The following is a 14,074-nucleotide window of genomic DNA, read 5'->3' on the forward strand; positions in this document are numbered from 1 at the left end:
GGAGTACCATAATGTGCTTTAGGATTGTTTCAGGAGCGCTAAACACCCATATATTCCAAATTTACAATGAATGCACCTCAGAATTTTTCATCTTTTTCACGTTATTTTCATTGACAAAACCTCCTTGTCAAACTTTTCTTGGGATTCCTGGGAGGCCTACTCAGTAACTTGAACACAATACTCTGGTATTCTTTTCAGAAAAACTCGATAGGATTATGTAGGAACTTACTTTTTGTTGTATGGATACTTGTAACCATTATTAGTTAATTTCTCATTTTATATTTTAAAAATGAGTGAGCAGGAGGTGCATAACAAAATGGAGCTCTGAAAGAATTTGGAACAGGAAGAACAAAGCTCAGTTGTTGAGCTCGCATTAAAACCAAACAAGGGATAATATGTTTCAAAAGTATCTGCTTGCTGGAACGACCGTGGCTTCATTGGAGGAAGAAACAAGACCTGGCACATGTAATTTTGCATGCAAGGAGGCCCTTATTTTAAAAAAAAAAAAGAAAAAAGAAAAAAGCAGGGAAAATCTACGAAAATACGACCTAAAATGACCACAAAATAATTGTTTTAATTTGAAATGTACTTTGTAAGTTAAACCAACGTTACCTGAATCCACGGCTCAGCTAAATCTTTATAGGCAGAAGGGATCTGCTGAACTCCATAATGAGTAAGGTTAAAATTACTATCTTGTGTTCTCCTTTGTGATCCAGCTGTAGGCTGCTGCTGAGTTTGCTGTTGAACCACTCGGAGAACTGAATGAGAATCCACAGGGCTTGGCAATTCATGACTACAAACAAACAATAAATATTTAATGTGGATGACCAAATTAAGCATTTACACCCCATTAAAGCTCTATACTTGAACTACATGTTCAGAAATGTGAGAGTCAATCTGTCCAGTAAAACTGAATGCTTACCTATAGAAATCATGTGATCTCCACTTAGATCTACAAAGTGGGCATATAAGTGGCTCTCTGTTTCTTCTACATTCTTCTGCCCCTGAAATGTATAAGTACAAAATAATGATGCCTAAAATATTATATATTTATGGGAATGTAAAAACAAACCCATGGTTATAAAAACCAACAAATTATATAGTAAATTTTACTTTAAATTAGAAGCTCTGAAAATCCTTTTCTTGATAAGGATAAATGTAGTTTTGAATTCAGCTGTCTTCAGTAGATTGTATGACTTACAAGTCATAATCGAGGAATATTGGACCAACTTCTATTGGTGAAAAAGACATGCTTTCAGGCTTACATAGAGCACTTCTTCAGGTCTAGAAATGGTAACTCAAAGCACCAGAGTTAAATACAATGTGGAACAGACTGTTAAGCATAAGAAGTTAAGATATGTTGCGAGAGACCATTCAAGATGAAGTGGGCAGTTAACACCACTACAGTCTTAGGACAAAGGAGGGTTAAGTGGGTTACAGATTGTTATAATAAGTCATAAATCCACTGAAACCTATACAGCATATCATTAAACAATTACAACCCATACTCGATAGAGATGTAATTCTGAAGGAAATCTTTCTACAGCCCCCTCTTCTGGCCTGCAAACAACCCCCCCAACCTCGCCAAATTCATCATCAGAAGCAAGCTTTCCACATACCAGGACACACCAACTCAAAACAGCATGAGATCCAGCCATAACAGATGCAAAACTTGCAGCCATATCTCCCCCGCTCTGATGATCAATACCCTCACATAACACACCTTTCAAGATCCATGGGTCCCACACATTCCTATCACAACACGTGGTGTACCTCATCCAGTGCACTAACTGCTCCAACAACCACTATGTGGGTGAAACCAGACAATCACCATGCTCCCGAATGAACTCGCACAGATGACAAAAACACCGTATCACCCACGGGTGAACACTTTTCATAAAATGATCAGTCTGTACCTGACCTCTTGGCCTTCATCCTCAAAGGAAACCTGCACAACTCATTCAAAAGACAAGCCTGGAAGCTAAATTCATAACTTTACTAGACACTAAAAGTCATGGACTCAACAAAGACACTGGATTTATGGGTTATTGTCACAATCTGTAAGCCACTAACACTCCTTTGTCCCACCACTGCAGAAGTGTTAACTGCCCACTTCACCTTCAATGGTCTCATGCAACGCATGTTAACTGCTTATGCTTAACAGTCTGTTTCTGAGTACCACTGTCAGACATGAAAAAATGCTCTGTGTAAGCTTAAAAGCTTGTCTCTTTCATCAAAAGAAGTTGATCCAATAAAAGATATCATCACACCCTGCTTGTCTTTCTAATATCCTGGGACCAATACAGCTACAACTGCACTGTAAATCTGAACCACACTTTAATTGTGCTACTTCTCCTAGGGCAACATCTTTCACTCTGTACATATTTAAAATAAAGCTGCTAACCATTCTTTGAAATGCAAGCTATCATGTTATACTACATAACTGTTTGTGTATTTAAGATCACCAGTAATAAATATAAATAAAACAATGACATACAAATTGACATGCAGTGATGATGTAACTTATTCCTGCAGCCATCTTCACATACAGTCAGACTCTCTTCATCCAGCATGCCTAACAAACAAATGGGACACATCTGTTCTTCTTCATCCTTCATACTATAAAAAACAGACAACAGCAATTTGAAAAATTGCATAGATCAGAATTTAATATAGGTATTAAATCAAATATTGATTAATGATCAATGCTAGTTGTCATAATACTCTATAACCAGCATATTGCATTTAACCAATTTAAGACCAAGAATTAGGAGCCTCCATGAGTGACATGATTTTCAGAAGTGCTGAGCACTCAGCAGTTTCTGTTGAAATCAATAGGATCTGCCTGGTGCTCGGCACTCTGGAAAATCAGGCCAGACACCTAGAAATTTACTTAGAAGCATAACTTTAGGTAAACACAATTTTGAAAATCTTGGCCTAAAGAAATCTACTTTGCTGTTTACTCAATATTTAATACTTGGAATGACTGAAGAATTGTTAATGACTTATACATTGGAACAAAACACATTTCTTCTTTGTCACACTTCATCCACGACTCAAGACATCTGTTCAAAAGTTGCTCTTCAGACCACCATAGCAGGTCTTGAATATTATTTAATGAACATGTGTAAAATTCAAAAAGCAAATGTAAAATAAATATAGATGTTCTATATTTCTGCTACAGGCAGGTGTAAATATTTATAGCATTCTCCTATGCAACAATGTACTAATCAGAACGATCTTATTTAGATTCAGATCAAAACTCTGAATTTTTATCAGTTAAATTTTAGATGTGCTTTCATTTTGTTTATTACCATTAAACATAATTTCAAACTAATAATCTGAGACTACATCAGAAAGTTTATGACTGTACTTAAATTACACTGAAAGCATAATGAAAATAGCAGAAATTTGCTCATTCATAGCATTTTTTGCAAATGAGTGCAAGATATAATATATTTTAATGATAATTATTAAATGAGACTTTATCAGTTAGGGCATTGTATACACCTACGTAACCTAAAAAAAAAACCCTCCATTTGTCTGGTAGCAGTGAATTAAGTTATAACTATAGAACTTCTGTATATATTTGTATGTGTGTGCATTCAGGGTGCCTTACACATTCACCTCTATTTCTTCAAAAGTTTTTAAATGAGTTTTTTTTTTTAATTTGAAAAATCCACAGATGTAAATTTACAGTGAAAAGTTTCAATTCTACAATATCAAAGTGTGGTCATAACTGTATTATAACTTTTTACTTTAAAGAATTAATAGTAAACCATAAATTTAAATGAAATACAACAGAAATATCAAGATAGTTTAAGCTTATCACTAATGAAATAGAAATAAAGTGAATGTTATATCTATTATACCATGCCAGAATGGCTTCACTATAAAACTATTGCAATACATTTTGCTGTATCAACAGCTGTGTGGGTTTTCTTAAAGTGTACCCTAATAGTCACTATAATGCTAAAATGGAATGAAATTTCTATAACAAGTTTTCCCAAACATAACTAAATAAAGGAATTGATGGGTCAGAAGAATAATTTCAGGGAAACAATAGTATGCATTTAACAGGTTTGTGTGTTTATACATAAATATGTATTTACAAGGAAATAGTCTGACAATTAGAAATATACATGAACAAAAGGCAAAAGGAAACCTTGCTCATGATCTGGAAGCCCAAACTGAGAACATGCCTAAATATATTAATTTTGCCAGATGGACACTGTAGTCTAAATTAATGTACCAAGACTGTTTCTTAACAAAAGGTTTCATTTTATGCTAAGGAAGAAAGTGTCATTTTTGGTTTTCTTCTAAGTGTCCTCTGCTGAGCATCCACCCTAGTTTATTCAACCAATGTATATAATCCACAGAAAACATTAAAAAAATTAAGAATATAAAACTAATAAAATGAAACATTCATTTTATCCCCTAATAAATTTGCAAGATCTGAGCAAGAGAAAACATTAAGCAAAAACACCAAAGTAAAAAAAAAAAAAAAAAAAAAATTGAAACAGCTTTTCAAAGAATCATCAACTTTACTAAGCTTAAGTATTGAAAAAATCATAAATATGCTTCTAACATGGTATGTGCCAAAATGAGCCAGATTGAAAAATGAAATTAATAAAGTTCGTTTAAAATAGTTTAGTTACTCAATGTACATAAATGGGCCAAAGGTGTATGTGTGTGTATGTAAACAAATATGGAATATGCTTCTCTGGAACTTGTAAGTATATTTTCATAAGCACATGACTGCTGCTTCTAAGTGATACAGCTTGCTTTCATAATTATTTGCACAGGAAAAAAGGAGATATTTCTACATTTGTGAACATGCATGCTGCATATGAACACATGCACACACGCAAACACACCAGTTTCGGGAACTAATGTGTACTCCAGCCTTAAAAATGACTGCATACTTTTTTATTTTTTTTAATTTTCACTTTGAAAAAGGAACAAAAACAGATTCTCTGCAAAACACCAAAATCTAGCACATATATCAAACAGGTCTCGTAAATTCAAAATGCCCATGTTGTCATCAAGATGACGGATGTAAACTTCATTGCTGATTTTTTTGTGTACACAAAACCATTTAATGTGACTTAAAATGGAAGCAGCTTTAAATAGGGCAAAATAAAATGTAAGTGTATCTAAGCCTCCAAAATTAGGGAGGGAAATGCTAGAGAATAAAGCTTTTTAATTCTTTTAGAAAAGTACTAACCTGTTTTCTGAACTAGAGGTAGAAGTACTAGATGATGACAATGTATGAGAATTTGACATGCGTGAGACAAACTTCTGGATGGTGTTACGAGATGGAGCTTTGATCCTTGAGCTACGCCTACTGTGATATTTCTGGAACAAACTCTCAACCTAATATTGGGAAAAGACAGTGACAGTAGCATTTATGCTATAAAGATCCCACATATAAAGAGATGTTCTTGAGATTTCAATATTGATAATGAAATATATTTGCCCACATGTTTATAACACATTATTATTAAATTGTACTTGCAGTAGCAACAGCAGGAATTTCAGTACTGTCTTGATAATAAGATGGGCTGCAAGTAAACTAATTTACATAAAAATCATCAGCTACATTTTTATGTACTATGTACAAAGATTGTCTGGCAGACACTTGCTCAGCTTAATAATTAACTATTGAGACAATAGATAGATTATACACAATAGATGCTGATGAAAATATCAATTTAAATTAAGTGGAAAAGAAAGTTTTATAGTGTATTTACTGAACCAAAGATTTCTACCTTTCAGTTGTTCCTTTTAATTGCAAAAAATATTTTTCTAATATTTACATAGTTCTTGAAGCTAGCACTCAGAAACACTAGCTAAATTAAAAACTTGTAACTCTACCCCTTTAAAACTTGGTACAGTCTTCAGCAGTTTTAAAAACTTGCCCTACAAATGCTGTAATTATGTGTGTACTCACATCTACCATTAAATACATCAGGAATACATTACCTCAAAATTCTTTAAGGTCTTCCTCCAAAGCATTGGGTCTGAGGGTTCTAACTGGAACACCCGAAGCATGACAAACAGCAAATGAATACAAAATGTTCCACGCCCACAACTGCACGTCTACAAAGAAATACAGCAGGTTTAGGGCTTGATATATTACATGTGCACATTCTTCCTTTAAGCACCTATACTGTCTAGTACTTTGCCCAGACATTGAAAATACAAGACCATGAATGAATGTGGAGTGAAATTTCATATACGGTCACTATGAAGAGGGAAAATAAACTTCTGAAATGTGACTTATGCTTCTATTCTTCATCAAGAAAGATATAAATGGGAAACAACAAATGCTACTTTTCTCCTGACACTTTTCCTTTCAGAGGCAATAGCTACCGTTCATATCAAAGGACCTTCTGCACCTGAGCCTCATATCAACAGCATGAAGGCAATCAAAAATTTTTCTTCTGCCAATTATAGGCCTTTGCACCCTGTTCCAAGAACATGCAAGTCCACTTGTTCTCTACTGAGCAGTCACACCAGCATTAAGAGGGTCTATTTGGAGAAGACTCCATAGTGGGTATTAATATTACTGTGTGCTACCAGTAGACAGCATATAATATATATCCAGGAAGTGGAGACCATAAGACAGATATAAGAAATTAAAAGTGCCTCCTTGCAGTAGAAGTTGGGGGAAAATAGAAAATGGCAAAATTTCAGTCAAAATACTTGCTAGAAATTAATATCACATCCACTGAGGGAATGTCGAATGGGTGAAAAATACATGTAAAACACAAAATTTGCACATCATCAGTGATTTGTCACTAAATTAAATTGATTTTAAAAGAAAAATATTTGCTACAGACACACCTAATGTTTAAAATATATTTGGCACAATCATGTACACAATACATCTTTTAAATGCTATTTCATAGGATAGCTAAATATCTAACTTAGATTTATGAATTTATAACTGAATCTAACTTGATTCTGTACAATTTTCTAAATCTTTAAGTAAAAAATATTGTAGGCATGCTGGACAATTCCTACCTGAGGCCCAATGAACACCCTATACTTGTTATCAGGGCTGTCTCCTCCAATTAAGAAAGAGTTAGGTCCTATCTGCTGCAACAGGTACAATCTAGCTCGCATAACTTTGTTGACACGACGATTTGTTTCCTCAGGGCTATATGGTGAGAAGCCATCTGGAGACGGAGCTCGCCGCGGTGGTGTTATTCTTCCACTTTGAAACTGCAACAAAATTATTTTCAATATCAACTATTTCTCTCTTCACTAAGAAATTCTTATGTAAGACTATTAGCTGTTTGTTAAGCAACAATAACAATGCTAAAAAATACTCTCGGCATTGACCAGAACACAAAATGAGAAAAAAGTCCCTACCTCAAAGAGACTACAAGGATTATTAATGTAAATTTATTTTCTTCCTTGCTCAAACCCAGCAGACATCAGATGCAGAAAAACATGAAGTTTTAAACAAGATTATTGAATTTTTAACAGAGGAAGAAAAATCCAGCAGCTGACTTATTTTTCTTGAAATTTTGTTCACTGATTTTATTGTACTATTTTATCTGAGTTATTAGAAACGAGAGACTATTGTAGACTTGTGAAGGGCAACAATGAATAGCAGTTCCGTGAGAAGAAATTTTTTCATTTATGAAGTATATTACTTTTAAAATTCTAGCCACTGAGGAATAAAAGTTTAAAAGAAAATGTCAAAGGAAGGTATCAGATAAAAGATGAAATGCCTTTCTCTTGTCTTAACTATGAAACCAGATTTCCCACTCAGGACACTATTTTTTGTTATTCTAAAACAAATGACCCAAATCTACTATCAAAGTGCATCTGTCTTCAGTTGAACTTCTCTAACATATTAAGATTTTTTAAATACTTTTTCTGATGTTAAATCTTAATATTGTCACTGAATGGTTGGACTCCCACTGGAATTTTAAGGAGTGAGGTAGAAGGTTGTAAGTGAACCATTCTTGTTAGTCATTAATTCTAACATGGACTAAACTTTACTTTTAAATTAACTTTATTTCCAGTGACAAGAAATTATGAAAATTCATTTAATGGAAAAAAGTCAATTGGCTACAAATGGAGGAAAGGCAAAACTGGTTGTCTTAATTGTAATCTTGGTCTCTCCTAGCATGGTGCCACTGCTCTCATTGGAAGTTACAACTCATGATATTTTTTAACAATCAGTAGAAAGGAAGCAGAGGCTCTTCTTGGAAACTGAAAGTCTAGAGCAGCAGATCTATCACAGGAGAAAGAAAAGTAAACAGTATGAACTCTACCTCATGCTCTGATATATTGCTGTTTTCTGTAGCAACCGCATGCCAAGATTTTCAAAAGTGGGAATCTACAGTCAGACTGCTGAATAAGTGAAAATTTTAGAAATCAGGCCACTTATTTAGGAGCCTAAATTGGGATCCAGGAGCTTAACTTTAGATATAGTTGCTCTTCTAACAAATGGTAGCACATGTCTAGGGGCCTATGCATGTTGCTGTCCTAGTGGAGTCGAAATCAGTGAAATGGAGTCTAAGTATTCTATACTTATTCTAAATATAGCTTGTTTTATTTGTACATATACATCAATTCTGGAAAAGGGGTGTTCACAAACAGCATGTAGGCAATTGCTTCTTTCAGAAATCTCAACCCAAAACTTAAGACTTTGTTCCCAGGGAGCAACTCTGCACCAAGAATGGACTCCACTGAAAAATCCAGGAAGAGAGCAAACTCTCTGCCCCCAGCACTTTACATAAGGAAACTAATACAAAGCATCTGTCTTTCCAAGACTGGACATATTCTCCCGTGATAAAAAAAAGAACTTTGAAGACTATGTGTAATCACACCATCCTATGACACCTGCTATAACAGATCCTATTTTTGAAAATCTCGATACAGGCTTACTTGCTACAAAAACTAGAGACAATAGATCAAGTCAAGCATGGAATTTCATCCTTCACATTTAGTTTCCTGACAACTATGAATGTAATATTTGTTAGGTACACCACACATTTCATTATCCTAAGTAAAATCACAAGTGGGAAACACCTTTGAACATGCATCTTCTCCCCCAAACTAGTAGTTAGAGATAGCTTTTGTTGGCTGTTCGTAAGTGCCAAATTTTGATGTGTGTATAGCAATACCCTGCTTCCATAAATAGTGACATATCAAAACAAAGTCAAACCCATTATTACATTACATTTGTCAACTTACAGGCACTGGAGATACCCTTTTCCTTCTGACACCTGGTGACTCCGATTTAACGTTTCTAGAGGATGAGGATGAGGAGCTACTAGGAGAAGGGCTACGTCTTCCTTTCTGAGTTGAAGAAGCATTGCTTTGCCCTTCAACTTGAGGGTCTATTGATAGTTTGTTACTTTCAGAGCCATCACCTTTCACTGGGATTGGTTTCACCACCTTGTAGGAAAGAAGTCACATGGTTTGTGGTTACTAAAATGATTATCTTCTAAATAAGAGCAACAGAACACACTAACTTGAAGTCTGTTTTGGAAACACACACACACACGTTTATATTTCTTAGGTTTGCATCTGATATATTCCCTTGATACTGAGACTATCAGTAGAGCCCTGCAAATCTGCAGATATCCACTTTATATCTGACGATATCCACATCCGCATGTTTGTGGATCAGATGTGGATACAAATTTTGCGTCTGTTCAGGGCTCTATCTGTCAGTTATTTCCCAGTGATGTTTTTAAGGCCCAGCTTGACCAAGCCCTGGCTGGGATGATTTAGTTGGGGTTGGTCTTGCTTTGAGCAGGTGGTTGGACTAGATGACATCCTGAGGTCCCTTCCAATCCCAATCTTCTATGATTCTATGTTAGTGGTTAGTGTTTGTGAGTTACACTGGCATTTCAAATGCATGTGTGTTATTACATAATAAGATTAATTCCTATTCTGTTTTTCTTATCAATCGTATGTCCAAAATTAACATTCATTCACGTCTATCATGTTAATAGTTTCTGCACGACTTGATTTATTTGCAACCTTTAGTTCTTCCAGGTCATAGCTGAAACTATTTATTTAGAAATCTGAAGTCAAGAAGAAATGACCACGTTTTTTATTGTAAATTATTATGCTTCTGACCTTGCTCTTTTGCATCCATCTTTCAATGTCACTAGGACAAAACAAATCACAAGCCATCTAGCAGAACAAGAGCAAAATGAACTCCTTGCATTTTGCCTTCCCTCAATAATTTATCATGGAAGGTTGTTTTTCCGGTGACAATCATACATGCTAGATAAATGGGGGATTAATACACGAGAGATTTAAGAAGGTGCATTTTTTCAAATATAGGAACATTAACAAATTTGGGGGGGCGGGGTCGACTGAGAAAAAGGATTAAAAATGTACTCTGTAGACACAGCTACTTTAGATGTCGACAGAGGGCAGTGTTGTCACAATAATATTTTAAAACAAAACATCAGTTGAGCTATTTGACTTTCTAAGCGCCAAACAAATTGCAGACCTGTAAACTATACAGAATTAGCAACTATTCTACAAACAGCTCATAAAAATGAACAAAGAGATCATAACTAAGTGTCAGCAATCATAACTAAGATACAGGCTAGTGGGGTGCTAAGAACAAATATTTATTAAACCATCGTGGCACTTTTCATAATTTTATATTACCATTAAAAAGTCAAATTATTATAACCCTTTCTTAAATACTACTTACCACAGGGCCTCTCCTGCTTCTCCTTTCCAGCCACTCATGCTTCCAGGCTGGCATACATGTTGCCTTGAGTTTCTCCCTGATCATGCGCTCTTCTGGGCGGTCATCCATTTTCTGCAACCCCCTGAGGGTTTCTTTATTCTCCACGTCACGACTAAAGTAAAGAAAAAAATCATAAATGTGACTGTCTAATTAAAATTAAAGGCGTAACACTGTGGCATTCTTAAACCTTGTGCCATCATAAATTTCTCTCTCTCTCTCTCTCTCTCCTTACAAATAATTACCAAAACATTAATTCCAACTGACTGGAGCAAGCAACTTAAGCATTACTGTGAACAATCTGCTATCCTGCTATTTGGAGCATAACTGCTTTGAGGCATATTTACTTGAAATGTGTACTAGTTTGAGTATTAGACATCCAATAAGGAAGTCTTCTTTATGAAATACTAATTTGAACCAAAACAAAAACCCCACATCAACCAATCCCCTGCCTCCACGACCTCCCATAAAAAGTTCAGAAGTTTAAGGTTGCTCATATACCTATAGACACATGAAAGCTTGCAGTGAGTGTCTCATGTATTTTAAGACAATTTATAACATGAATAGTGTAGAAGATTTAGAAAGAGAGGAAGCTTTAGTATAAAATATGTCATGCCTCTCCACAAGTCATTTGTGTAAAGAAAAGCTTCGAGAAAGCAATTTAAAACACTTAATTTGTTTAAACTAGAAAGGGAAGTCATAGAAGTAAGAATAATGTAGTTAAGAGCTGCTTTCTGAACTATGGTTGACTCAAAAGCATGCCTAGTCAGCTATCATTCTAACAAAATATGTAGCCAGCTCATATCTGCAAAATGAACATGTAATCCATCTGGTTTATATGATTTTGACCTACAGCAAAGGCCTGTGATTGTAGGCAACAACAAAAATACTCAGATACTGAAGTACACATGAAAACAGTCTGGAGGATTACCTGATTTTATTGAGCTATCTGCTAAATCACCAAGAAAACCACATTCCTACCCACAACACATGATCCCTTGCCATCTTCTAGCAGTTAGTTCATTTAAAATAAAATAAAATATATTTTTTCAAAAAGCAAATCTTCCACTTAAACCTAATCCCATCTTAACCTTTTGAAATGTTTATCTTAGTTATGCACCAAGAACGGGGCTTGACAAATCCCGGGCGCCAGGTCACCACGGCGCCTAGAAATTTAAGTCTGGCACCTAGTATTTCTCTGGGGGGAGTGGCTGCCGCTGCGGCTGCTGCACTCCATCCAGAGCGCCCCACCGCTGGGATCACGTTGTGGGAGAGAGGCGGAAAGGGGCGGGGCTGGGAGGGGAGAGCGGCCACTGCCAGGGCACCCCTCCGCTGAGCCCGGATTCTCTGGCTCCTTAATTTTTGGGCTGGCTCCTAGCTCCAAAACAAATTTATCAAGCCCTGACCTAGAACTTGACTACTATACATTGTCTAACATTATTTTTTCTAAGTAGTATTACTATGAGACAATCTGCAATACATAGATTATCTTTCCTGTGATAAAATATTTAAAATGTTCCTCTTTGTAGCAATCCATATTTAAGGGTTATAAAGTCACTGTAAAGAATGAGAAAAAAATATTTTGATCAAACGTTTTTGTTGGTCCAAAACAGCATTGATCAATGTTACAAGACATTTTTTGCTCTCAGTATAGAGACAAAGGAAACAAAATCTCTAAAGACAGGAAATATCTTTTTCCTGTTCAGTGCAGAAGTGTCATACACAGATGGACACCAGCAAACAAAATATTTTCTTTTCTTTCAAGTAACATCCTCTAAACATACTGCTAATATGAGTTTGATTTTAGGTGCCTTACTGAAAGTGTCTGATTATTCCTAAATTTCTAACCTCAACAAAAATTTCATCCGAATAAGCAACCATTTTAACCTCTGAAAAAAGTCAAGCCCATTCTGAACTATTAAGGAGGTCGTATATATACATATTTAAACAAACCGAAAAATAGAATATTCATATAATGCTAAATATATTATTTTAATTGTCAATGTTTTCTTAATACAGTGGTTCAACCTTTTGCATTGCTTATGTTCTAGAGTCTTTTATGGAACAGCATTTTAAAAACACTGCACTGATCTACACAAGAAGATACAAAATTACTCTCCCCAGCTTATATAGGGCCTTGTTTTATTTTCCTTCCTTATTCAGCCAAAGCACCCAAGACAACAATGGACCCATGTTAATGGTACAGCCACAAAAAAAAAAAAATCTAGGTGAAAATTTGCCTTATGTATTTTAAAAAATTTAAACATCTAAAATACACAGCAGCTGTAATTCCATGATACCAGCCATTTCAAATGCATGACTACTTTGTATACAAGACAGAAAACACTATACTAGCAATAAAAGAATGAAGCATACTATTTCATTTGTTCATATAACTATGATTAACTTCCCAAATGATTATAAAAAGACTTAGAGGCCCATGGATTTGACTTCATGAACAATGTAATACAACAGTGAAGACTTCACAATCTGTACTTGTTCTCTAAAAAGCAGAAGCAGCTATCTTGTTGTCTCATCTGACAGTAACACCAATATACTCTTACTTACAAAGAACTGTTGTTTTTTTAAATGCAGGTAAGCTAGACCAGCTGAGACCGAAAGTGTTCTCTCTAGCAATCTAAGATAAGTTCTGCAATAGGGTACGTATCATGTATTACCATATAACACTGTTTTGGAAAAAAAGATATTTTATTTCATTAAACTCAAAGTATAGTTTTAAGTGAAGTGGATTACTTAAGTGAATTATTAAGAATTCTTGTACTGAGTATTTAAGACAATCCCCCTGCTTCCCTCCTCCCCCTCCGCCCCCGCCCATATATGCATGGAATACCCTCGTGTCTTGCAATGTACTTTATAAATGGAGTTTATCTACAGTGGGGCCTGATCTTCAAGTTCATAACTAAGGCAAGACACCCACTGACTAAAATGGGCAAGGGCAATTTTGAGTCAGGAATGGCCCCTATATCACTCCACTTTAAAATCCTCAGAACAAGAAAAATAGCATTTGATGAATTTTGTGCACTGCACCACTTCAACAAATGATCAAGGGTCAGATCCTGCAAGGTGCTAAAGACTCTGACCGTGACCCAGAAAATCACTTAGGCACAAACAAGCATGGCAATACTTCCAACTGAAGATGTACTTAAGTGCTTTGCTAGAGCAAATGGAGAGTACTCAGCACCTCGCAGAATTTTAACTTGGATCTCTGCAAATAAAAACTACTGCAATATTGCCAACTGGATATAATAATCAGTAATATTTTTGATAATGTAAATACGATTTATATTTCAGTTCACGTTTAACCAAATATAC

The 14,074-nt window shown here is 35.3% G+C and overlaps 1 protein-coding gene across 1 annotated transcript in view; it reads right to left on the reverse strand.

The window, feature by feature from the left end:
- The window catches only part of MAP3K1 (mitogen-activated protein kinase kinase kinase 1), a 90,497-nt gene that overhangs the window by 19,873 nt on the left and 56,550 nt on the right, over positions 1-14,074 (reverse strand). Inside the window, exons 2-9 of the mRNA XM_067569188.1 lie at positions 10,706-10,856; positions 9,220-9,423; positions 7,030-7,230; positions 5,986-6,102; positions 5,228-5,376; positions 2,498-2,619; positions 923-1,004; positions 613-793 (exon numbers count right to left, since the gene is read on the reverse strand). Of these exons, the coding sequence (XP_067425289.1) occupies positions 613-793; positions 923-1,004; positions 2,498-2,619; positions 5,228-5,376; positions 5,986-6,102; positions 7,030-7,230; positions 9,220-9,423; positions 10,706-10,856 (1,207 nt within the window). The remainder of the gene's footprint in view (positions 1-612; positions 794-922; positions 1,005-2,497; positions 2,620-5,227; positions 5,377-5,985; positions 6,103-7,029; positions 7,231-9,219; positions 9,424-10,705; positions 10,857-14,074) is intronic.

The sequence above is a fragment of the Emydura macquarii genome, unplaced genomic scaffold (assembly GCF_026122565.2).
Source record: "Emydura macquarii macquarii isolate MOO-44397 ecotype Brisbane River unplaced genomic scaffold, CSIRO-AGI_Emac_v2 contig_2897, whole genome shotgun sequence".
NCBI lineage: Eukaryota > Metazoa > Chordata > Testudines > Chelidae > Emydura > Emydura macquarii.